The sequence below is a fragment of the Dendropsophus ebraccatus genome, chromosome 6, assembly GCF_027789765.1.
Source record: "Dendropsophus ebraccatus isolate aDenEbr1 chromosome 6, aDenEbr1.pat, whole genome shotgun sequence".
Lineage (NCBI taxonomy): Eukaryota > Metazoa > Chordata > Amphibia > Anura > Hylidae > Dendropsophus > Dendropsophus ebraccatus.
The window spans coordinates 10,036,210-10,060,824 of NC_091459.1; the positions used below are offsets into that span (position 1 = coordinate 10,036,210).

The 24,615-nt window shown below is 42.5% G+C and overlaps 1 protein-coding gene across 17 annotated transcripts in view; it reads left to right on the forward strand.

Annotated features, from left to right (window-relative positions):
- The window catches only part of DST (dystonin), a 398,894-nt gene that overhangs the window by 106,480 nt on the left and 267,799 nt on the right, over nt 1–24,615 (forward strand). For all 17 annotated transcript variants that reach the window (XM_069974481.1, XM_069974486.1, XM_069974484.1 and 14 more), the window contains one exon: nt 19,589–19,650. In XM_069974481.1, coding sequence (XP_069830582.1) covers nt 19,589–19,650 — 62 coding nt within the window. The remainder of the gene's footprint in view (nt 1–19,588; nt 19,651–24,615) is intronic.

Genomic DNA, 24,615 nt, shown 5'->3' on the forward strand with positions numbered 1-24,615 from the left:
AACGAAGTAGCACCGCGGGACACCGAACAGCTGTGGTGAGCATGGGTGCTAGCGCCTACCCAGGGGGAGGGGCAGTAGTAATTTTTTGTGAACTGCCCCTTTAAGGATGGGTTCACAAGTAACAGATGCGCAGTGGATTTCACACTGCGAGTTCGCATCAAATCCCTCACTGTTATTCTGAATACTATTATACTTGCAGCGGAATTTTCATCCCGCTGCGAGTATGTAAACGCCCCCTTAACCCCCAGCGGCCGGGGTATATATTACCTGGTCCGCGCTCCGGCCTGCTTCGGCGGCTCACAGCATCCTGATATCCTGCTTTACCAATCAAAAGGTGCAGCGGGGCAGCGCACTGATTGGCTGCGCGGGACGTCAAGATAGCAGGAGCCCCCAAAGCAAGCCAGAGCGTGGAAACAATTAAACACAATTTCCTATGGAAAAAAAACTGCCTTCCAGAACGAATTAGGTTCGAGAATCAATGTACCACTGCATACTAGAGATTGCAAGGCTGTCTGTTCATGGCTGCTGGTCTTGTCCATGTACAAGGTGTAACATGGAAGAGAGGAGGAAATATGCAAAGTAGAATGGAAAAAAGCTGACTCTCTATTAGCACCTGCACCTATTAGAGATGGCTACCCTGGAAGTCAATGACCTAGTGACCTAGTTCTGCTATACCTTAGTACTGTATGTGTGAAGATCATCGCATTACTACATTATCAAGTAGCATTGTCTTTTTCAGGGGTAGCTAAAGCTTTGGCTGTCCAGGCATGATGAGAGTTGTAGTTTTGCAACAGCTGGAGAGCCAAGGTTCATTAACTCTGCTCGGTTTAGTTCTCTGTTACTTCTGGGTCATGCTGCATTGTGGGATCTGCAGTTCTACTGTATTATACTGCAGCGGTTGTGATATCCTATGACACCATATTATGTGACACCAGTTATTTTCCTTTTGTATGTCACATTGTCTGTAGCGTCCTGTGAGAAGCTCTGGCACTATGGTATAAATGAACCTATAATCTAGTACACATCTGTCCCCGCCTGAAATAGAGATGTTGCTGCATGATTGTGCAGTTAGTGATACGTGTTATGGCAATGAAAGGGTGCACACTGTGATCTATTATCTCGGAGGATGATATGACAATAGGTCTAGGACGGGTGACGTCGTCGCTCCATGGGAATTGCTATTCTGTGTGAGTCCATTATAGCGAATGGAATAATAAATCAAAGTATGATGCCGCAGAGATTATAGTGCTCCTATATCTTCATACAGAGAACATGATAAATCAGGAATTATTTTTAGATCAGCTATCAGGATAATGGTGCTAAGATTCCAGCACACTACCATAGTGGTTATGATGACGACAACTCTGATCTGTTCTCCACATTTTCAGACCTGCAGTGCATCTTGGTCATGGGCATGGGGCCATCGAAATCAATGGGTCATGTACTATCCACAGTTGCAGATGCATAATAACTAGAGATGAGCGAACTGATCGGACTTTTGGTCCGAAAGCAGTTCGCTCTCTCATCATGCCTCTGATCCCGGCTGCATAGTTGCGGTCACGGAATATGCGGCCAGGATATTCCAGGGAATCGCTGTTGAATTCTCTGGAATATCCTGGCCGCATATTTGCGGGATCGCAACTATGCAGCCGGGATCAAAGGCATGATGAGAGAGCGCCGATGCTGCCGGACTTTTGGTCCGCACATCCCTAATAATAGCGGGTTAAATATCATTCTTTTAATTATTTTTTGTACATTGTTATGGAGGCGGACATATTGCCTGGGCTGTTTTTAACAGCATTTAGTGACATGCTTTACAGAAATACTCATGGACATAGATGACAATAGACAGACTCAGCCCCCTTGATAATTGTGAGACATTAATGAGCGCTCTGTGACCTGTGAAGAGGTCATTCCACAGGGAGCTGCTATTGTCTCCTCTATCTACTGGTGTCACATGACGCTGCAATGCTGTACAGATCACTTTACAGCAGCCTCCTCTTATCACCACAGACACGACAGGAAGTCTCAGCTTAAGTTTCAGTTTAAGCCCCAGTGGTGAGAATGAAAACTGGAAGATTTTAGGATTATTCCATAATATAGATAGAGAAATGGAAAATTTGAAATAACTTCCCCAAAAATTCTTAAAAAATGTTTATAATATAAAAATATTTAAACAGTAGGTTGTTTTCTCATGACACGTTCCCTTTAAGCACAGTCATGTGGACAGAGTGTGGATAATTAATTGTGTATAGAGTGTGGCCCACATAACAACACATTGGAATACCATAAGAAATGATAAGGAATACAGACGGGCACCGAGAATACTGATGTTAACAAATTAGTTACATTAAAATGATTATTACAATCTTAATGAACTGTACAAGTTCCCCCAACTTTACAAATATAACAAACTTGTAGACACTGACTGAAAACATATTCCCAGTTTTTATGGACCAGGAATTAGACATAGACATTCGGCTACCCTACTGCACAGTCATTGACATTTCAGTCTGTTGTAAGTAGCTGTTCTGAATGACCACTAGATGTCACTGTTGCCCCAGTTATACCTTACACTAGTTCTATCTGCATCATTAGTAATGGAATATACATCCTTCATGCACTACTGAATGTAAAGCATGAAGGATCTGAGAACACTATTGTATAGACCAGGGATAGGGAACCTTGGCTCTCCAGCTAAAGCTTTGGCTGTCCGGGCATGATGGGAGCAGGGGCGGTCTTGGCATTCCTGGGGCCCCAAGCGAAGTTATGTCTGGGGCCCCCCCTCGACACGCGTTTTAAAACAATAGACCGCTGTGTGTTGCCCCCAGTAGTATATACCCCTTGTGCGCTACCGCCAGTAATATATACTCCTTCTGTGCTCCCCCCAATAGTATATACCTCTTGTGTCCTGCCCCCAGTAGTATATAGACCCCTGTGTGTTCCCCCAGTTATATATAGCCCCCCCCGTGTGCTCCCCCAGAAGTATATAGACCTCCTGTGTGTTGCCCCAGTTGTATATAGACCCCCTGTGTGCTGCCCCCAGTTGTATATACCCCTTGTGTGCTCCCCCACTAGTATATAGCCCCCTGTGTGCTCCCTCAGTGGTATTTAGCCCCCCTGTGTGCTCTCCCACTTGGATATAGACCTCCTGTGTGCTTCCCCACTTGGATATAGACCCCTGTGTGCCCCACCAGTAGTATATAGGCCCCTGTGTGCTCCCCCAGTAGTATATAGCCCCCTGTGTGCTCCCCCGCTTGGATATAGACCTCCTGTTTGCTCTCCAAGTTGTATATAGACCCCATTCTGCTGCCCCAAGTAGTATATAGACCCCCTGTGTGCTGCCCCAAGTAGTATATAGACCCCTCTGTGAAGCCCCAGTAGTCTATAGCCCCCCTGTGTGCTCCCCCTGTTATATAGCCCCCCTGTGTGCTCCCTCCATTTATATAGACCCCCTGTGTGCTGCCCCAGTAGTATATAGACCCCCTGTGTGCTGCCCCCAGTAGTATATAGATCCCTCTGTGAAGCCCCAGTAGTCTATAGCCCCCCTGTGTGCTCCCTTCATTTATATAGACCCCCGATGTGCACTCCCCCAGTTAAACAGACCCCAGTGTGCTCCCTCTCCCATATAGTATATAACACAATAAAACAAACACTTATACTCACCTGGGTCCGGGCGTCTCCTCTTCTCTTCACTCGTGTGGCCGTAGGAAGGGTTTTCCCTGCCCTGCGATCACAAGAGGCCGCACTCCCCTTGTCCTGGCGCTGATGCTCCAGTGATATCACTGGCACGCCGGCACCACAAGGACAAAGCTGCCACTTGTGACTGCAGGGAAAACCCTTCCTGCGGCCACAAGAGTGACTGACAGGAAGGGGGCCAATGTCTCCCGCCCTGTCAGTGCTGCTGCATGTAACTATGAGCGCTCATTACGAGTGCTCATAGTTACAGTTCAGATGGCAGCAGCGAGCGGGGCAGCAGCCCTGTCCAGCAGTCTTGAGCACAAGAGCAGGGCGTGGGGGCCCCCATGGATGTTGGGGGCCCCAAGCGAGCGCTTGGGGTGCTTGGTGCCAAAGACCGCCACTGGATGGGAGTTGTAGTTTTCCAACAGCTGGAGAGCCAAGGTTCCTACCCCTGGTCTATACAATGGTGTTCTCAGATCCTTCATGCTTCACATTCACTAGTGCACAGTAGGACCTCATATTACTTCACATTCTCCAGATGACTGTAGACCCCATAGGATTGGGGAGGATTTGTTTACTTTGCTTGACCCATGGTGACCTACAAGATACAGAGAACAGCTTCTCCTTATACCCCCAGGGAGCAAGTCTCTGGGAGGGAAGATACATGACATATTGTAAGACATGTTATAGTAGTTAGAGTTATACATGAATATATATCAGAAGCTGAGTGTTTAGTCACACTTGTGTCAGAAGGACAGTAAGAGAATATATGGTTGCACTTCTGGCGAATTAACTGGTGTCAGAAAGTTATACAGATTTGTAATTTATTTTTATTTAAAAATCTCAAGTCTTCCAGTACTTATCAGCTGCTGTATGTCCTGCAGGAAGTGGTGTATTCTTTTCTGTCTGACACAGTGCTCTCTGCTGCCACCTCTGTCCATGTCAGGAACTGTCCAGAGCAGCAGCAAATCCCCATTGAAAACCTCTCCTGCTCTGGACAGTTCCTGACATGGACAGAGGTGGCAGCAGAAAGCAGTGTCAGACAGTGTCAGACAGGAAAGAATACACCAGTTCCTGCAGGAAATACAGCAGCTGATAAGTACCAGAAAAAAAGAAAGTGCTATGGCATTTTTATTGGCGTTTTTCCAAGACTTTAACGCAGTGTGAAGCCAGTCTCACTATAGCATTGTGCTAATATAATGACTTACATACTTGAAATTTCCAACTATGAAGGATTCCTTTTTATGTTGACAAAGCTGCTTTGACATTTTTAACAAAGCAGAACTTTTACTTAGTATTTCAAGGCATATATTTATATATATATATATATTTTTTTTATTATATATTTTTTTCCCACTGCCATTACTCGTATTTCTTGCAATGTAATTTGCCCTTTTCTTCTTTGCCATGTTCTATGCCTTCTTGACTTTTGAATAGAATTTTCCTCCTGTGACGCCTGTCCTATTCAGTGACACTAGGAGCCATATCCCAGCTGGTGGCTGGAAGTGATGAGTCAGCGAGTCCGCCTGCAGCCCAGGAGCCTCCCCATGTAACCATATGGTGCGCCATGCATCTGCTGCCACAACACTGACAGCTTCTCTTCTGCAGACCTGCACGGCATTAGAATAGTATCTGCTGGATTACTAGAAGTCATGCATGTTACCTATAGGAGACCATGGCCTGCATTATGTTATATATTTTCCTACAGAAAGAAGAGATTGATAAAATATGTGGATCTGGGGGACCTGTCAGCATGTTTTTATTTTAAAACCCAGTAAACAAAGACCATATATGGGCAGGTCTGACTTTTTTTGTGGAAAAAATTCAGTGGTCAATGACAGATACAACGGATGTTTCAGTGACCAAACTGCAATCAGTGGTTTTTTTTCTGTTTTTTTTTTTTTTTGTGAGACTTTAATAGAAATCAATATAGCAGTAGATTTCACTGCAAAATTGCAGCGTGTAATCTGCTGTGATCCGGATGTGTGAATGGACGCTAAAGCAACAAAGATTACAATTGAGACATTGTGCTGCCCCTGGCCGCCATGCTTCTCTCTGTTCCAATCACATTTGAGCCGTCCATCAGATGCATCTTTTTGAAGTATACTGCACCATATATTGCCCCTAGGTCACAGTGAAAACATTCATGTCACGTACCCTGTTTCCCGGAAAATAAGACCTAGTGGAGGTTTTGCTGAATTGTTAAATATAAGGCCTCCCCCGAAAGTAAGAACTAGCAAAGTTCTTGTTTGGAGGTATGCCTGCCAAACAGAACACTGGGATATATAGCTGTCATTCTGTTTAGCTCGATGCCATTGTCCCCTACCAGCACTGTACGTTGTAGAGCAGCTGCATGCAGGAGATAAAGACTGTCACCTGCCGGAAACCTCAGTATTCTCCTCCACACCTGTCACTTGTTAATGTGCAGGAAAGGCATCAAGAGGTCCATCGCCTGCCGCCATCCTCTTTGTCCCCTACTGCCAGATGTAGAGCTGCATAGAGTCTGCTTTTATCCCGCCGCCTGCCACCGTACCATACGCTGTCCCTGCTGTGCTATACGAGTGTGCTGTGTTGAGCTCCCACGGTGGCTGGAAGTCGCCATACTGTACGTTGTCCCTGCTGTGCTGTACTAGTGGGCTGTGGTCAGCTCCCCCTGGTGGCTTGAAGCTGCCATACCGTACACTGTCCCTGCTGTGCGAGTGTGCTGTGGTGAGGTCCCCCTGGTGGCTGGAAGCCGCCATACCGTACACTGTCCCTGCTGTGCTGTACCAGTGTGCTGTATTGAGCTCCCCCTGGTGGCTGGAAGCCGCCATACCGTACTCTGTCTCTGCTGTGCGAGTGTGCTGTGGTAAGCTCCCCCTGGTGGCTTGAAGCCGCCATACCGTACACTGTCCCTGCTGTCCTGTACCAGTGTGCTGTGGTGAGCTCCCCCTGGTGGCTGAAAGCTGCCATACCTTATGCTCTGTCCCTACTGTGCATGTGATATGTGAATTCTTCTTCATGGAAAAATAAGACATCCCCTAAAAATAAGACCTAGCAAATTTTTGGAAGCAAAAATGAATGTAAAAGACTGTCATATTTTTGGGGAAACACAATGGTACACAGTAGAGAAATGATGAGCACACTGTGCCTTCCTATACAGTAAAGATGTAGCAGTACATACCAGCCTGACCGAGGCCAAGAGGAGTTTTTTTTTTAATTTTTACTTGAATCGATTAGCGGTTATATGTGTGATGCGTGACACATGTGACATATAGCCGTAATCTCTCTTAATGGGTCTGAACCTCTATCCCTCTGCTGATCGCTGGTTTGGCTTCATCGACTCTGATCAGTCATTGCCGGAGGACTCTGTGGCTCGTCATACATTTCCCGTGCAGGGTCACTGTAAGTTTAATGTTGCTCCAGGCCCACATAATAACATTACATAGGTTTTCCGAAAATAAATACTTTTTTTTTACAGTGTAATATGATAAAACCGCACTGGGGAATAAGACTCCACTTGCTGCCTTGTGCTATGGAAATATACTTATTTGTCAAAGTCTCCACTGTGACGACATGGTCTCCGAAATCGTTCGCCCAATTACACGGAACAATGATAGTTACTGATCGTTCTTGCGGTCGTTTTGTCGCCCCTATTGTGTACGTTTCAGCTATGACTTCTTATTACACTGAACAATGGGCAAACGATAGAAATAGGTCCGAATTCTATCAAACGACCAATGATTTCTCAATGGTCGTTTAATCGTTGTCTGCTATTACACAAAACGATTATCGTTTAGATCCGAATGATCAAACGATTTTTCGAACGATAATCGTCCTGTGGAATACGGCCCTAACACCTAACAGGCCCAAACAGATAAAACTGGATAAAGAAACAAGATGCAATAAAAAGAATAGAAGCTAAGGATGTAGAAAGGAGAGAGCAAGAGTGAGAAAGAGAGGAAAAGAGGGGAAGGAGGGATGGAAGGGGAAGGGAGAGAAGGGAAAAAGGGGGGGGGGTTCTGAATCTTAACCCTCTCCCGCCGCTGGGCAGGAATTAATGTCGCGGCAGCCTATGCCTGATGCTGCAGCGCGTTAATTTACGCCGCAGGATGACGCAGGAGCTGCGCCTGTGTCATCTGAGGCAGTTCCCGGCTATCAGTGATAGCCGAAGACCCGCCCGAACTCTCAGCACTAGAGCCGCGCTACGGTGCTGAGGGTTAACCCTATAGATACTGCGGTTAGCATGACTGCAGCATCTATGGCGCTCCTAACAGAGAATTCTCCCTCTACAGATGGAAAATTCTCTTTCCGCTGTCCATCAGGGCTCTGCAAAGTGATCGCAGAGCCCCGATGGTAGCCATGGAAACCGGAAGCCTCAGGCTTCCGGTTTCCTGGCTACAGAGGCTGGTGGGGGGAGGAAAGTCTGGGAGCGCGGGGTGCGCGCCCATGAGCTCTGCCCCCTCCCCTCTCTTCCCTGCCGCTGTCACAAGATAGTAACAGCGGCAGGGGACAGAGGAGAGGGGGCAGACATAGGGACATCAGCTCCTGGGATCGATATGATCCCATAAACTGATGTCCTAAAACGACCTTGGCATTGATGCATCAATCCCAGGTCGTGAAAGGGTTAATATTTATTAGAAGTAATTTTGTTACTGAAGAAGAGCGAATCTACAGTAGGAGTGAAGTGAAGCGCTTTGTTCCTATCTACATTCTACTCATTAGGTTGTCTGCTGCACTCCGTGCCGCTCCTCCTGCTAGGAAAGGATGGATCCAGTCCTGGGAAACTTCTCCCAGTTTCCCAGGACTGGATCCATCTTTTCCCAGAACCCAGGGAGGAGCGGCACGGAGTGGATTACATTCTACAGAATAAGGACCATAAGGAAAGGGCGCCTGTGGTTCCAGCCGGATATGTCATTTATTATTAGATTTCCTTACATAGAAATGCAGATAGAACATGGCTGCAAAGTATTGATAGGAAACTGTATATATATATATATATATATATATATATACACACACACACACACACACACAGTTACCAAGAAACACAGAGGCTCCTAGAGTATTGCCGGCTTCCTGTAGATTGCAGTATCTCTCTTAGGCAGCAGTCATGCCATAAGTATACATTTGTTTTGTGATTATAGCTATCTAGTGAGTATGTATGCTTTTATACACATGATTATGTACATTATAGCTCTATATCTGTAACGTCTCATATCACCAGGGGTAATACAGTACTCTAGTGGCTCGTAGAATTTACTAAATATTTGCTGTTCTCAGCTTGTTGTGACAAGTTAGGCCGGGCTGACCCTACACTGGTTCCTTCTGAAGCGGTGGTATACGCCAGCATCCTTTCAAAATTAGAGGTTGACATATCCCTGCAGTACTTATCAGCTGCTGTATGTCCTGCAGGAAGTAGTGTATTGCTTCCAGTCCGACACAGTGCTCTCTGCTGCCACCTCTGTCCGTGTCAGGAACTGTCCAGAGCAGGAGAGGTTTTCTATGGGGATTTGCTGCTGCTCTTCCTGACATGGACACAGGTGGCAGCAGAGAGCGCTGTGTCAGACTGGAAAGAATACACCACTTCCTGCAGGACATACAGTAGCTAATAAGTACTTGAAAACTTGAGATTTTTAAATAGAAGTAAATTACCAAACTGTATAACTTTCTAACACCAGCTGATTTGAATGAAAAAAACAAAAACAAAAATCACTGGAGTACCCCTTTAATGGTATAAAAAAAAAAGCTCCACTGTGATGAGGTCATGCTCTTTGTTTCTAGCCAATTGTCTCTGCTTTTATTCATCATTGCAGATGTATTAGAAAATCTGTATGGAAAACTGTGGCGTCCCAGGGTGGAATGTGGATTATTCATGTATTTACTAGGTGAAAAGCAAAACAGACATCAGGAAGCGATTAGTGGAAATGGTTATATCATTGTAAAAGACTCGGCGATCAGTTGTGTGCTTCCTTCTTCTTAGGGATTTGGATGGCGCATGCTGTATGATTGATGGAAGGGCCACATATATATATATATATATATATATATATATATATATATACAGTATATATATAATGTCAGCATAGTTGCTAACTAGTCTCAAACTCATTTGGTCGCTGACTAACAAGCTCTGGGCTTAGATCCTTCTGAAAAGCACCCTAATAAATAATTCAGGCCCCGTGATTTTTTTTCCGGCTTCTGTTCTAGAATAAAGCTTGATTTAGAATGATGTATGTATATTGTAGAATACTTATATAGAGATTCTAGTTCCTAGTTCTTCTGCTGCTTCTGCAATGCCACCTCTCTCCTCTAGGGTGCGCACAGCCGATTGCTGAGAATAATAATAATAATAATTTTTATTTATATAGTGCCAACAGATTCCGCAGCACTTTAGAATTCTGGGGGTACATACATAGACAGAAAAAAAAGACATTACAGAGATATACATATAATTATCCATACATGAGGAGTAAGGTCCCTGCTCGCATGCATGAGCTTACATACTATCAGGAGGGGGTGCGAGACAGAATGGCAGAGGGGCAAAGTGCATCATTGTTCTTAAAATTTAAAGAGACAGTGTGTCTCCATTTATTTCTGTCTATCCTTTTCCACCTGCACCTAACTAAGGATGCTCTGCCTAGTCCTTCTTGCCTGAGCATTATTGGATTCTTGCGTTCCTACTTAAGATGTGTTTGTGCGTTTGCTATTTAGTTGCTATTCTGTGTATCCTAACCTCTGCCTGTTCCTTGGATTACACTGACGCCTGTCTGTATCATCTTCTTGTTGCCAGCTGTTTGTTTTTTTTTGAGTATTTGCTTTGTGTTGCCAAATCTTTATTTTTCCATCATTAAAGCGGTGGATTTTTTTTTTTTTAGCCGGATGAATTGCTGTGTTTATTGGTGATTTTTGGTTGTATATAACTAAAAACTATTGTTGCCATGTTGTAACTTTTTGGTAACAGTGGTGCCATCTTGGTTGCTATCTGGCACTGATGCCTGTCTGGTCCAATCCCAAAGAAGGGCTAGTGTAGCAGCAGACTCCCATAGTAAATCCTGCCTAAGGCCTAATTCACACGTCAGTATTTTTCATCCGTTTTCCATTAAAACCAATTATTTTCAATGGTGCTATTCATACATCCGTTTTTTTTTTGTTTTGTTTTTTTGTGGATCCGCAGTCCGTGACACAAAAAAAAAACACGTTGTAATATGGTCCGTATTTACGGAACGGACACCCCAATAGAAGTCTATGGAGAGCACAAAATTTGCAGAGAGTACATTGCAATCCACAAAACCATCTGCAAAACCATCTGTATCACGGATCCGTTTTTTTGTGACATCACAAAGCTCCTCCTGCCATAAATATCCTGCCTGCTAGATATGACTGTAGAATGACCCCCAGATGGCCAGGTGACCTTTTTTGGGGGGTTGGGACATCATTTTTGCCATCCCCTCTTTTTTCTTCACTACACCCTTTTTTGCGGATCCTCAAAAAACGGATACAAATATAGAACACAATACAGATGCAAAATGGATGATTTTTTGCGGATTGCAGATGAAATATAGAGGATCAAGATTTTCATCCAGGAAACCATACTGACATGTGAATAAGGCCTAACTGAAAGCATCTACAACGTCCACATGAGCATCACATTACCAGTAGCTGCGTACTGTATACCAAAATGCTAATGTTTAGTCTACTTTAGAACAACAACAGTTCCCGGGTTTGATTATCCTGGGCATATTCTACATGTGACATTAGAGTGCCATCTAGTGGTTGTTTGTCAGCATGTCAGCAAAGTTCAGCTTCACAATGTAAAAAAAAATTTCCGGGCAGGGATTCTCTCTCTGGCTGCAGTCATCTGCTTTAGGCTGGGTTCACACTACGTTTTTGCAATCCATGTTTGTGCAAAAAACAAAACGTAGTTGACCTCATTTTTGTGTCCGTTAAAAAAAAAAGATGCACACAAAGGCATTATTTTTTCATCCGTTTTTTGCAAAAATGCAGTGTGAACCCAGCCTTAGCAACAAAACTGACAAATTTTGTTATTTTGCTATTTTTTTTATATATCTTTTATTAACGTTTTTGGAAATAAACCAAAAACAAGCCGTCATCCCACATAAGGACAACACACCCATATTGATTGTGTATTGATTGAGTATTGTAAGCTCAGCTACAAAGAATAGCAACACAGACAACCCTCCACCCCCTACCCTCCTGGTTGCCCACAAGATGTTGCCTTGTTTTGTTGTTCAAGAGACAGATGAGTGCCTTTGTTTTTTTATTATTGCATGGTCTTCTACCACAGATGGTGAGGTTCAGGCATCACCTTTAGCTGTCTTTGAGGCTCAGCACGAGGTTGAGGTTTCATTAAAGACCCTTTCAGGCTAGGTTCACAATGGTTTTTTGTTTATACGTTATATAATCTTGAAAATGATAGAATGTTAATTTATTTATTAATTCTTTATTTAAGCAGTAGTTTGACACAATCAGTGCAGTCATCAGCTCCAGCAACCAAAGGGAACAATAGGGGATCAATGTCTGTGCCTGCAGTAGTGTCGGCAGTGAGCAGGGCACGAGGAGGAAGCGAGCGCTGATCTGACAGGTCAGTGCTCTCTTCCTTCTCAACTTCAACCTTTGTAATAGGGTCTTTAGTTACAAAGATGAATGAAAGATCAAATCTGCTCGGGAGGGAAAGTTACCAACACATAGCCACACGTTAATGTGTCACTGTCGCTTAAATTTTTTTTGCAGAAATCAATAGTACAGCGATTTTAAGAAACTTTGTAATTGGGTTTATTAGCCGAAAAATGCATTTTTATCATGAAAAAGTAGTTTGAAGCTCTCCCCCCTGTCTTCATGGTTCTCTTATGGAGGGGTGGAGGGAGATAAGGCACCAAAACAGGACATCAGAGAGTTAATTTACAGCTACATCGCTAGGCTATCTCCTCTGAAGTCAGCACTGACCTCTCTGACCTCTGAATACCGGCTTTCACACAGCTCCCACTGTGTAATCCTTTGTTCTCTGCTCTCTCGACTAATCTCCCTCCTCCCCCCTCCCCCCTCCCCTCTCATAGATTACACAGGGCTCAACTGATGTAAAAGAGTCGAGATTTCCTGATATTGAGCAGTGATTGAAAGAGAGGAGGAGGGGGGGACCTGGGGAAAGTCTTTTTGAATTAAGATAATGACATATTTGCTGAATAAACCCAATTACAAAGTAAGTTTCTAAAATCGCCTGGACTATTGATTTCTGCAAAAAAAAAGAAGAAAAATGACAGTGACACTTTCAGGCCCTATTACATGGGCCGCTGTTAAGGAGGAAGTGAGTGCCAACCTGTCAGCTCAGCGCTCACTTCCTCCTCATTCCCCACTTGCTGTCTGTGCTACTACATGCAGATATGGAGCAGGGAAGAGCAGAGGGGGGGTGGGGGGGGGTTGGGTATGCTGCTCGGACCGGGAGTCCCATAGGAGGCCGCTCCTGTTACATGGTGTGATGCACAGAAGGCCGTGGCTGCGCTGATCGTTTCAGCATGTTGAAAGATTGCGATCAGCCAACATGGTGCATTTCAGCTGGCTGTTACCTTTCAGAAAACCCAGTTATACCAAGTGATTATTAATCGGAAAGTGGTCAGGTGCGGCCAATAATCGTTTTGTGTAATAGGGCATTTAGCCGTATTAGAAAAAGATGAAAGCAAGAACGGTAATTAAAAATAACAATGTACGGAAAAAAGAGAAGGGGGAAAGGAAATAAGAGGAGAGAATACACCACTTCCTGCAGGACATCCAGAAGCTGATTAATACTGGGAGACTGGAGATTTTTTTAATAGAAGCAAATTGCCAATCTCTGTCACCAATTGATTTGAAAGACATTTTTATTTTGTGAACAACCCCTTTAAGTACGCATAGTATTAATAGAATAATTTATGTAAATGAGAAGGTGGATGCTTCCTGGTAGTGTGCACACTGAGCAGACACTCACAAGGTGATATCAATGGCTGTTTGTGGGAAGCAATGCAGGCGTCAGTGAATGTGGCCGGAGCAGCCAGGACAGCTCGTACAGTCACCTGGCACATTAAGAACATACATATTCCCCCTTTTTTTTCCCTTTCAAAATCAACTGGTGTCAGAAAGTGCCAGAGATTTGTAATTTACTTCTATTAAAACATGTCAAGTCTTCCAGTACTTATCAGCTGCTGTATGTCCTGCAGGAAGCGATGTATTCTTTGCAGTCTGAAAAGCAGGAGAGGTTTTCTATGTGGATTTGCTGCTGCTCTGGACAGTTCCTGACATGGACAGAGGTGGCAGCATAGAGCACTGTGTCAGACAGGAAAGAATACACCACTTTCTGCAGGACATACAGCAGCTGATAAGTACTGGAATATTAGAGATTTTTATAGGTACATTTTATAGGTAGATTTTTAAGTTAATTACAAATCTCTGGCACTTTATGGCACCAGTTGATTTGAAAGTTTTTTATTTATTTTTTTGATGATCAACCCCTTTAAAAATGTGGGAGCTCCTATAACCACTGGATTTCTTCTATTTTGTAGCCGGGTGTGACACTTAATATGACACCTTCTGCTTCAGTTTTGTGTGTTTTCCTATTTCCGTTTCTTCGAGTCTAAGCAGTAAACTATAAAGGATATATGATAAAGTCCTGCTGCATGGTTCCTGACAGTGTGCACACACTCCTCTGTTCTGCAGTGTGCACACACTCCTCTGTTCTGCAGTGTGCACACACTCCTCTGTTCTGCAGTGTGCACACACTCCTCTGTTCTGCAGCGTGCACACACTCCTCTGTTCTGCAGCGTGCACACACTCCTCTGTTCTGCAGTGTGCACACACTCCTCTGTTCTGCAGCGTGCACACACTCCTCTGTTCTGCAGCGTGCACACACTCCTCTGTTCTGCAGCGTGCACACACTCCTCTGTTCTGCAGTGTGCACACACTCCTCTGTTCTGCAGCGTGCACACACTCCTCTGTTCTGCAGCGTGCACACACTCCTCTGTTCTGCAGCATGCACACACTCCTCTGTTCTGCAGTGTGCACACACTCCTCTGTTCTGCAGCGTGCACACACTCCTCTGTTCTGCAGCGTGCACACACTCCTCTGTTCTGCAGCGTGCACATTCCTACCAGCTTGGGCTTTTGTGCTTATTTTCTGGCACCCGGCATGTTTGCTTACACCACACAGAGACTTTCACTATGCCGCACAATACACTGTTTGTGTCCAGATGCAACAGTGACAAAGCTCCTGCATGTTAAATGACTTTTGAAAGCTCCGCTCCTACTGCTGGCGGCATCAGATGACGTGTCCCCTGCTTCCTGCCCATCCACTCCTAATAGCAGTGTAACAATGTAATAGTAATGGAACAATGCAAGAAGGAAAGGTTGTGAGGACAGATCATTGAGTTATGTTCATGCTGTATTATACATTGTGGGGCTATGTTCACACAACGTTTATTTTCATAAAATCACGTCCGTTGAACAACGAAAATATATGTTACCTCTGCGTCTATTGGACCCTGGCCGGAGCGTATACACATAGTGTACGCTCCGGTTGTATACGGACCCCTAGCGGCGCCGCAAACAACTAACGTGTCTCAGGCCGCTCGCTCCATTGTGTGCAGCGGGTAATTCTGATGCGGGAGCGCACGGATGCGCCTGCATCACAACTCTGTGGCCATAAAGGTCATCGGGATGAACCTCTTAGAGACCGGCCGTTCCCTCACCCGGTCGGGTGACGGAGCGGCTGGTCTCGGACGACGTGTGAACATAGCCTTAGGGTGGGTTATATACTGGCCCTATGCTCCAGTGTTAATTACAGGTATATTAGGAAAAGGCCTGTTCACACTATGGAATCGGTGACAAAATTCCACTTGCGGACTCCGTGGCGAATCCCGTCTGCTATCTCTTTCCGCGCCTCTTAGCTCGAAGAATTGACATGTCAGGTGCAGAGACCGGAGGTGCAGGAGGCCTCCCATTGAAAGTGATAGCAGGCAAGATTTGGCGCAAAGTCCGCGGGCAGGGTTCCAAGCAGAATTTCAGAGCAGATTCCGTAGTTTGAACAGGCCCTTAGGCTGGGTTCACACAGTGTTTTTACAACCCTTTTTTTAAATCCATTTTATGCAAAAAGAAAAACTTGCATTTTGCATTTTGATCCGTTTTTCTATTGACTTCCTTTATAAAAAAGAAAAACGGATCAAAATGCATCTTTTTTTGAGTATGTTAAAAAAAAAAAAAAACAGATGCGCTTTGATCCTATATATATATATATATATATATATATACACACACACACACACACACACACACACACACACACACACACACACACATATATATATACTTGAAGTCAATTGATCAAAACGGATGCACACAAATGCATTGGAGTGCAGAAACACAGTGTGAACCCGGTCTGATCCTTGTCACTCTCCATTGATAAGTGATTTTTACAGACAAGCCTTTGTTGCCAGCAAAGGGGATCAGGTAAACCGGTGGAGCTTGTTTTTAAATACTAAAGTGATATATTTTTTTTAACCCAAATATAGACAAAGTGCAGAACACTGTAACTGCCTGGATAGGAGTTTCTGAAGGTAAAAAAGATATATTTAGATATCAGAAGCATAGATTTATTATCGAGTGAACTAATGTTTAATACTTAAGGGGGTTGAGTCAGCTATCAAATCATCTGGTTATACAGATTTGTAATTTACTTTCATTTAAAAATCTCCAGTCTTCCTGTACTTATCATCTGCTGTATGTCCTGCAGGAAGTGGCTTATTCTTTCCAGTCTGACACAGTGCTCTCTGCTGCCACCTCTGTCCATGTCAGATTTTTAAATTGAAGTAAATCAGAAATCTAACTTTCTGAAACCAGTTGATTTGAAAGAAAAAGATTTGCGCAGTACAACAAAAGGTACCACGGAAAGTGGCAGATATTTGTAACTTTACTTTTATTAAGGGTAGCTTCACACGTACCGTATCGCTGCGTTTTTAACGCTGTGTTTTTGGTGCGATTTTTACATGCGAGTTTTGATTTTCACATGAAAATCATGTGAAAATCAAAACGCGCATGTAAAAAACGCAGCGATAAAAACGCAGCGTTAAAAAGGCAGCGATACGGTACGTGTGAAGGCACCCTTAAGAAATCACTTTACTTTTATTTAAGAAATCTCCAGTCTTCCAGTACTTATCAGCTGCTGTATGTCCTGCAGAAAGTTGTGTATTCTCTCAAGTCTTGAGAGCAGGAGAGGTTTTCTATGGGGATTAGCTGCTGCTCTAGACAGTTTCTGACATGGACCGAGGTGGCAGCAGAGAGCACTGTGTCAGACTGGAAAGAATACACCACTTCCTGCAGGACATACATCAACTGATAAGTAATGGAAGTATGGAGATTTTTAAATAGAAGTAAATTACAAATCTATATAACTTTATAAAACCAGTTGCTTTTAAAGAAAAAAAATTCGGGTGAACAACCCCTTTAAGACTGGCAAACATTACGGCTTGCTAATCTATTCTTAAAACCAATGTTTAATTTTGGGTTGAAAATTAACACTAAGTAATATGAAACAGACGATTATAACATGACCTAAGGACTGTCTAAGGTATGGAGTCTGCACATTAAAACAGAGAAAGGGAAAACCTCTCCCACAGAGACGTCTTATTAATGCATGAGACCATGATACAGGCTCTCACTTCTATGGGGTCAGTGATCACCATGTCAGTATACAGCTGATCTGTACTATACAGAGCTCCTACTTGGAGTGTTGACTGGAGCTGTCACTGCCGCCGTGTGTGAGAGGTTTGTATGGGTGTTACTAGCAGGCGGAGTTTCTCTCGTCACTGAATTTTCCTTCCTGCACTGCAAAAAACTGAACCAGCTTTAATTTGCCATCAGGAAGGGTAGGAGGAATGATGTGGCATCTGCATAGCAGAGAACAGGATCTGAATGCAGTGCTGGTAACTCTCATGTGCTGTATGGGTCAGTATGTGCCAGGCTCTGCCATTGTACTGCTTGCTGGGTGGTGCCTTTCTTTGCTAGACGCTGTGTAGATGACTGCTGTATGTGTGTGTGTGTATATATATATATATATATATATATATATATATATATATATATATATATATATATATATATTTTATATATATATATATATATATATATATATATATATATTAGCTGATTGCTTCTTTTTCATGCTTTATTACATTACCTGAAATGTAGCATCATTCTGATACGTCATTGCTCTGAATGTCATTAAAGATTAAAGGGGTAGTTCAGCAAAAAAAAAATTATCTTTCAAATCAACTGGTGCCAGAAAGTGCCAGAGATTTGTAATTTACTTCTAATAAAAAATCTCAAGTCTTCCAGTACTTATCAGCTGCTGTATGTCCTACAGGAAGTAGTGTATTCTTTCCAGTCTGACACAGTACTCTCTGCTACCACCTCTGTCCATGTCAGGAACTGCCCAGAGCAGCAGCAAATCCCCATAGAAAACCTCTCCTGCTCTGGACAGTTCCTGACATGGACAGAGCTGGCAGCAGAGAGCGCTGTGTCAGACTGGAAAGAATACACTACTTCCTGCAGGACATACAGCAGCTAATAAGTACTGGGATACTTGAGAATTTTCAATAGAAGTAAATTATAAATCTGTATAACTTTCTGGCACTAGCTGATTTGAAAGATTTTTTTTAAACTACCCCTTTAAGTTTTCCATAAAATCTATACAGATACAATTAATGTATGCAGACACCTCTCTTGTTATCTCTTGTATGGTAACCAGTATGTTCACCACTTACACTGTCATACAACACTCTTACTTGGTTTTCTACTTATTTTATAGTCACAAACAGGGAGCATGTAACTGCAAAAGTATACACATTTGCCGTTCATCAGTCATGTTACTGGTCACCCAGCTTTCCTAGCAACAGATATAATAAGGAACGGACCAATGGAACTTAGCAAAGTGAGAAGAGAACTGGTATTTTATGGCTGTTGATATTATAAAGGTTATTATTATTATTACAGGAACTGCCCAGACCAGCAGCAAATCCACATAGAAACCCTCTCCTGCTTTGGACAGTTCCTCTCACATACAGAGAGCACTGTGTCAGACGGGGAAGAATACACCATTTCCTGTAGGTCATACAGCAGCTGATAAGTACTGGAATACTGGAATTTATAAATAGGAGTAAATTTCAAATCTATATAACTTTTTAACACCAGTTGATTTGGAAAAAAAATATTATTACTGGAGTTCCCCTTAAAAGTCTATGGCACTCCATTCTTGCAGCGGATTATCATTCCACTGCAAGAATATAGTGCCATAGCCTTGTAAAGCTTAGATATTTAGCTGCTGTGATGTTGAAAAATGATAGAGATAATGCTTACCTTTCCACGCTCCCACAGGTGCCCTCCTGCGTGTTTCTCTGGGTTCTTTGCTCAGTGGCGGCCCGCTCAGCACTGAGCAATGTTTGAAAGCTCCATAGAGAATGAATAGAGTTACGGAAGGCTGCCCTGCTCTGTGGTGATTCTGTCCCTCTGTGTCCTCAATAGGTATATTCAGGCTCAGTGGTGGACACTGGGTGGTGGGGCATGGTCACATGCTCCTCCATGCTCGGCCATCTTATGGACAGAATCACTACAGAGCAGGACAGCACATTTTGTTGTGTTGTGCACTGTGCTTTGTGTCAGTATCACTACCCAGGTACCTGCAGGCTCCAGGCTCTTGGCTGTAGATGTAGATCAGTGTTTGTGGTCCTAGTATATTTTGTTTACAGTGTATGATATTAGTTGACCAGGTTTCTGTGACGCTTCCTGATAATATTGAGGAAAATGTGTCTTTATTTGTGTCATCCTAATTTTCTTTACTACAATATTTTTTCCCATGAAATATTAATTATTAAATTTTTTTGTATTTTCAGATGAAAGAGACAAAGTCCAAAAAAAGACATTTACTAAATGGATTAACCAGCACCTTATGAAGGTGAGTAAGAAACGGAAGAGTAAAGGTATTCATTGTATAAATGTATAAGGAACCCCTTCCATGGGCCCATTATTGGTGAGGCTGGGGTCACACTGCGTTTTCGTAGTCAATTTAATGCATACGCGCTATAAAAAAAAAAAAAAAAAAAAAAAACGGATGGAAGAACGGATATAATTGCGTGTAATCTATTTGTATTAGTTTTTCCATTGACTTCCAATATATATATATATATATATATATATATATATATAATATATATATATATAAGTCTGATCAAAACTGATGTTTTTTTTTTCCTTTTTTTTAAGCATACACAAAAATGTGGTGGACCACGTTCTTGTGTACATTAAAAGTAACCATTTAAAAAAGAATATGTTAAACAGCCTGATGAGTGTTTCTACAAATAGGTGTTTTTTTGTTTTTTTTTATAAATCCAAATATTTATTTTTTTAAAATATATAGAGGCCTCTTTGAAAACACTTTATTAAAAAAAAAAAAAAAAAACACCCATGGAGCATTCGGCTTTTTGGAAAAAAAAAAAAAAAAACACCCAGAATGCTTGTAGTGAATTTCATAACTCCTTACTGACCTACTGTAAACACCTAGTTGCATACAGAACCGCTCTGTCTTTCCCAAAAACACCGTGTGTGAAAGCATGTTATAATGTTCCTGTGGTTAGAGGAGTGTGAGTCAGACCCTGCTGTCATCAGTCCTCTGTGTGCATTCCTGGTAGATACAGACTAAAGGGCCGATTTTGCACTGTAAGCTAGCATTGATCTTCTAGATCGGCATTCACTTACTGAGCCTACATATGGCTCGATAATTGTGGGTGAGAGCCTCACAGACATTGTTGGCGATGTCTGTGTAGCCCTTGCTTTTACATAGAAAATAATAAAGTTTATACTTACCTGTCCATGTCCTGCAACCTTTTACCCATATTGCCTACTCTTTGCAGCCACCGCTGACACTTCTGGCTCCGCCTCTTTAGTGACAGGCCACTCAGCCAATCACTGGCCAAAACGGTACGGCCACGCGGCTTGTGATTGGCTGAGCGGCCTGTCACTGGGGGAGCATGTGCAGGTAAGTATAAACTTTATTATTTTCATTAGACTTTCACCCATGTGCAGTCGATGATTTTTAAACCTGTTAAAGGACAACAATCAGCTGATGATTGGTTCCTCTGCTGATATTTGCTTTCATTACACAGAGCGATATCTACCAGAATGAGCCAGGTTCGGTATATAATAACTCTCAGTGTATTAGGGCCCTAAGATTTGGTACATAATACCTAGATGGCTCTTTGCAAATCTATCTTGTAAATTTTATCAAATTAATCCGAAGCAGGAGAATCCCTTATACTGCTGGGACGTGAACAAGTAAGCTTTTCAAATGTGTATGTGGGCAGGGGGTGATCCTGGTATGAATTAATTCTACTTTATATACATAAATAGAAGTAGTGGGTGTCTCTTACTGTATATCAGATGTACAGAACCTGTATGTTTTTATCATTTACTTCGTAAGGATTAAAGGGCTACTCCGGCGAAAATCTTTTTATTTAAAACTGGTTTTAAAAGGTTTTATAGATTTGTAATTTACTTCTATTAATAAATCCTCTGTTTTCCAGAACTTATCAGCTGCTGTATGTCCTGCAGGAAGTGGTCTATTCCTTTCAGTCTGGCACAGTGCTCTCTGCTGCCACCTCTGTCCATGTCAGGAACTGTCCAGAGCCGCAGCAAATCCCCATAGAAAACCTCTCCTGCTCTGGACAGTTCCTGACATGGACAGAGATGGCAGCAGAGAGCACTGTGTCAGACTGAAAAGAATACTGCCAGACCTACAGCAGCTGATAAATACAGGAAGACATGAGATTTTTCAATGGTAAATTACAAATCTATATAACTTTCTGACACCAGTTGATTTGAAAGAAGAAGATAAATCTTCAAAGAAGAACTCCAGGTTTGGCCAGGCTGATAAATCTGCTGCCAGTAATATTGATTTCAAGTGAAATACATTAAAGGGGTTATCCAGCGCTACAAAAACATGGCCACTTTCCCCCTCTCTTGTCTCCAGATTGGGGGTGGGGTTTCAAACTCGGTTCCATTGAAGTAAATGGAGCTTAACTGCAAACCACACCTGAACTGGAGACAACAGTAAGGGGAAAAGTGACCATGTTTTTGTAGCGCTGGATAACCCCTTTAAGGTGAAAATCCTGACTAAATCTTTCCCAGTCTGAATGCAGCATAACTGGAGGCTCACTGGGAACCTGCCAGCTGACACCTATGTGTAAGATAATTTCGCATATGGCTGACAAATTTCCTAGGGTCAGCAAGATCACAGCTACTTGAGTCTGCAGTATGAATGTTATAATGTATAATAATCTATGGGGGCACAAAGCCTGTATTATGTACAAATACAGAACACATAAAAACGCTATGAAATGTTTCATTTGTTGACTGGTTATACAAGGCTCTATATATTGAAAACATGGGAATCCTGAAAGGAACGTAGTCTTTGGGATCTTTTAAAGGGGTTATCCAGCACTACAAAAACACGGCCACTTTTCCCCCTCTCTTGTCTCCAGGTCAGGTGTGGTTTGCAATTAAGCTCCATTTACTTCAATGGAACTAAGTTTGAAACCCCACCCAAACTGGAGACGAGAGGAGAAAAAGTGGCCATGTTTTTGTAGCGCTGGATAACCCCTTATTGGTTTATTAGTAACTGGAGATGAGCGAACCTGGAGCATGCTCGAGTCCATCCGAACCCGAACTTTCGGTATTTGATTAGCGGGGGCTGCTGAACTTGGATAAAGCCCTAAGGTTGTCTGGAAAACATGGATACAGCCAATGACTATATCCATGATTTCCACATAGCCTTAGGGCTTTATCCAAGTTCAGCAGCCACCGCTAATCAAATACCGAAAGTTCAGGTTTGGATGGACTCCAGCATGCTCCAGGTTCGCTCATCTCTATTAGTAACCAATAGAAAACAAATTCAGCATAGCCATCACGGTTCTATTTTAAAGCTTTGACGCTAATTTGAAGTGGCCGTATTTTCAATATAAGTTTATGGTCACACAACGTCTATTTTAAGCCAAATAACGCCCATTATTTTACAATGGCGGCCTGATGATCATGAACAGTATTTATGGCCGTCATTATCAAACAACAGCTGGTATTTTGCCTTAAAAAGACGTTGTGTGAACAGAGCCGAACAACGTACTTAATTGAAGTCAATGGAAAGTTGGCGGACAGTGTATACACAGTATAGAGTAAGGCCTTATTCACACGTCCTGTAAACTTGTCCATATTTGCGGATACGTAATCACAGTAGAGCAAATTGATTTATCAAAGACATTATTAAACAAAAAAAAAAAAAAAGAAAGATACCAAAATAGATTTTTCTTTAGCGTACTTAAAAGCATGGTTAAGTTAAATGGAAAGCAATAACAGAAGCAGTAGCAGTGTGAACCTAGCCTTAAGCCCCTGACGATAATCGTCTTGTATAATAGAAGACAACGATCAGCCGACACCTTTCATGTCGCCTTATCGTTGCCTTCTATTACAGAAGACGATTATCGGCGAATACAGCCAATAATTGTTTCGTTTAATAGGGCCTTTAGAGTGTGTGGCAGACCCTTTTATTTATATAAGTGAAGAGTTTTTTTTGATAGTCCAGAGTATACCCAGAGCTAAATCCCAAGACTACAAATGCTACTTAAATAATCAGTGAATTTTGGGTATGTGAAAAGAATTTTAGTAACTATTCGATTCGAGATTTATCAAACATGGTGTAAAGTGAAACTGGCCCAGTCGCCCCCGGCAACCAATCAGATTACACCTTTCATTCCTCACAGACTCTTTGGAAAATGAAAGGTGGAATCTGATTGGTTGCTAGGGGCGACTGAGCCAGTTTCACTTTACACCATGTTTGATAAATCTCCCCCTAGATGTTTTTAGTAAGTGTATGTGGTGTAGTAGTTTTTTTCAGAAACCCTCTCTCCTGTGATGTCATTCATAGAACACCGGCTAATTCTTATATTGACATTACTAAAAAAAAAAAAGTTTTTGTGTCTCTGTAACCATAGCAGCATCCAGATTCATTATATCATTACGTGTGAGTCATGACAGGAAAGAGACTACCAATATTTCCACATTACATGACTGTTTACAGCTCCAGGCTCTTTCTACATGCCGCGTAGTGTAAGACATGGTATCGCCAAAAAAACACCATTTTATTTATTCATGATGTTTTATATTTTTGTCCGCATATGTTTTATTTGGCCAGGAATAATGTGGATAAATGTAACTTTGAAATTATAAAAAATTATATTCAATTAAAAAGAAAAAAATGAGGTGAAAAACACCACTGAAAAAAAGACTTATGGTGCGTTCACACAGAGCGATTATTGTTCGAATTTTCACAATAACGATCACATTTGATCAATAATCGGCGCGTGTAAACACAGCGAACGATCGCGCGACGAGCGAGAAAACGTTCACTGTGATCTTTCAACATGTTCTCAAATCGTCGTTGGTCTTTCGCTAAAAATTTGCAGATCGCTTCGTGTAAACAGTCTTTCAAAGATTCACCCTATGTGTGAGATGGGCTTAAGTGATCTTGAAAACGATCGCAATAACAATTTTTCTAACAATTTATTTGTCTAAACTCTGATCGTTATAAAAACCAAATTGATGCTTCTAAATGGTTAAACGATCGATTGGGTGAATTATCGCTCCGTGTAAACGGACCATTAGGACATGCCCATTTTTAATTACTCTGGCATGGGGGATGGGGGATATGTGTAAGACTTGCCAAATACTCCTTTTTTGTTTTAAGGCAAAAAAGCAACATTTAGGCTATGTTCACACACAGTATAACAATGGGTGTTGCTTAGCAATGGCCGTTGTTGTACTTTCCAAACACCGTCAGGAACATTCATTTTCATGGCCCATTCGGGGGGTGTCT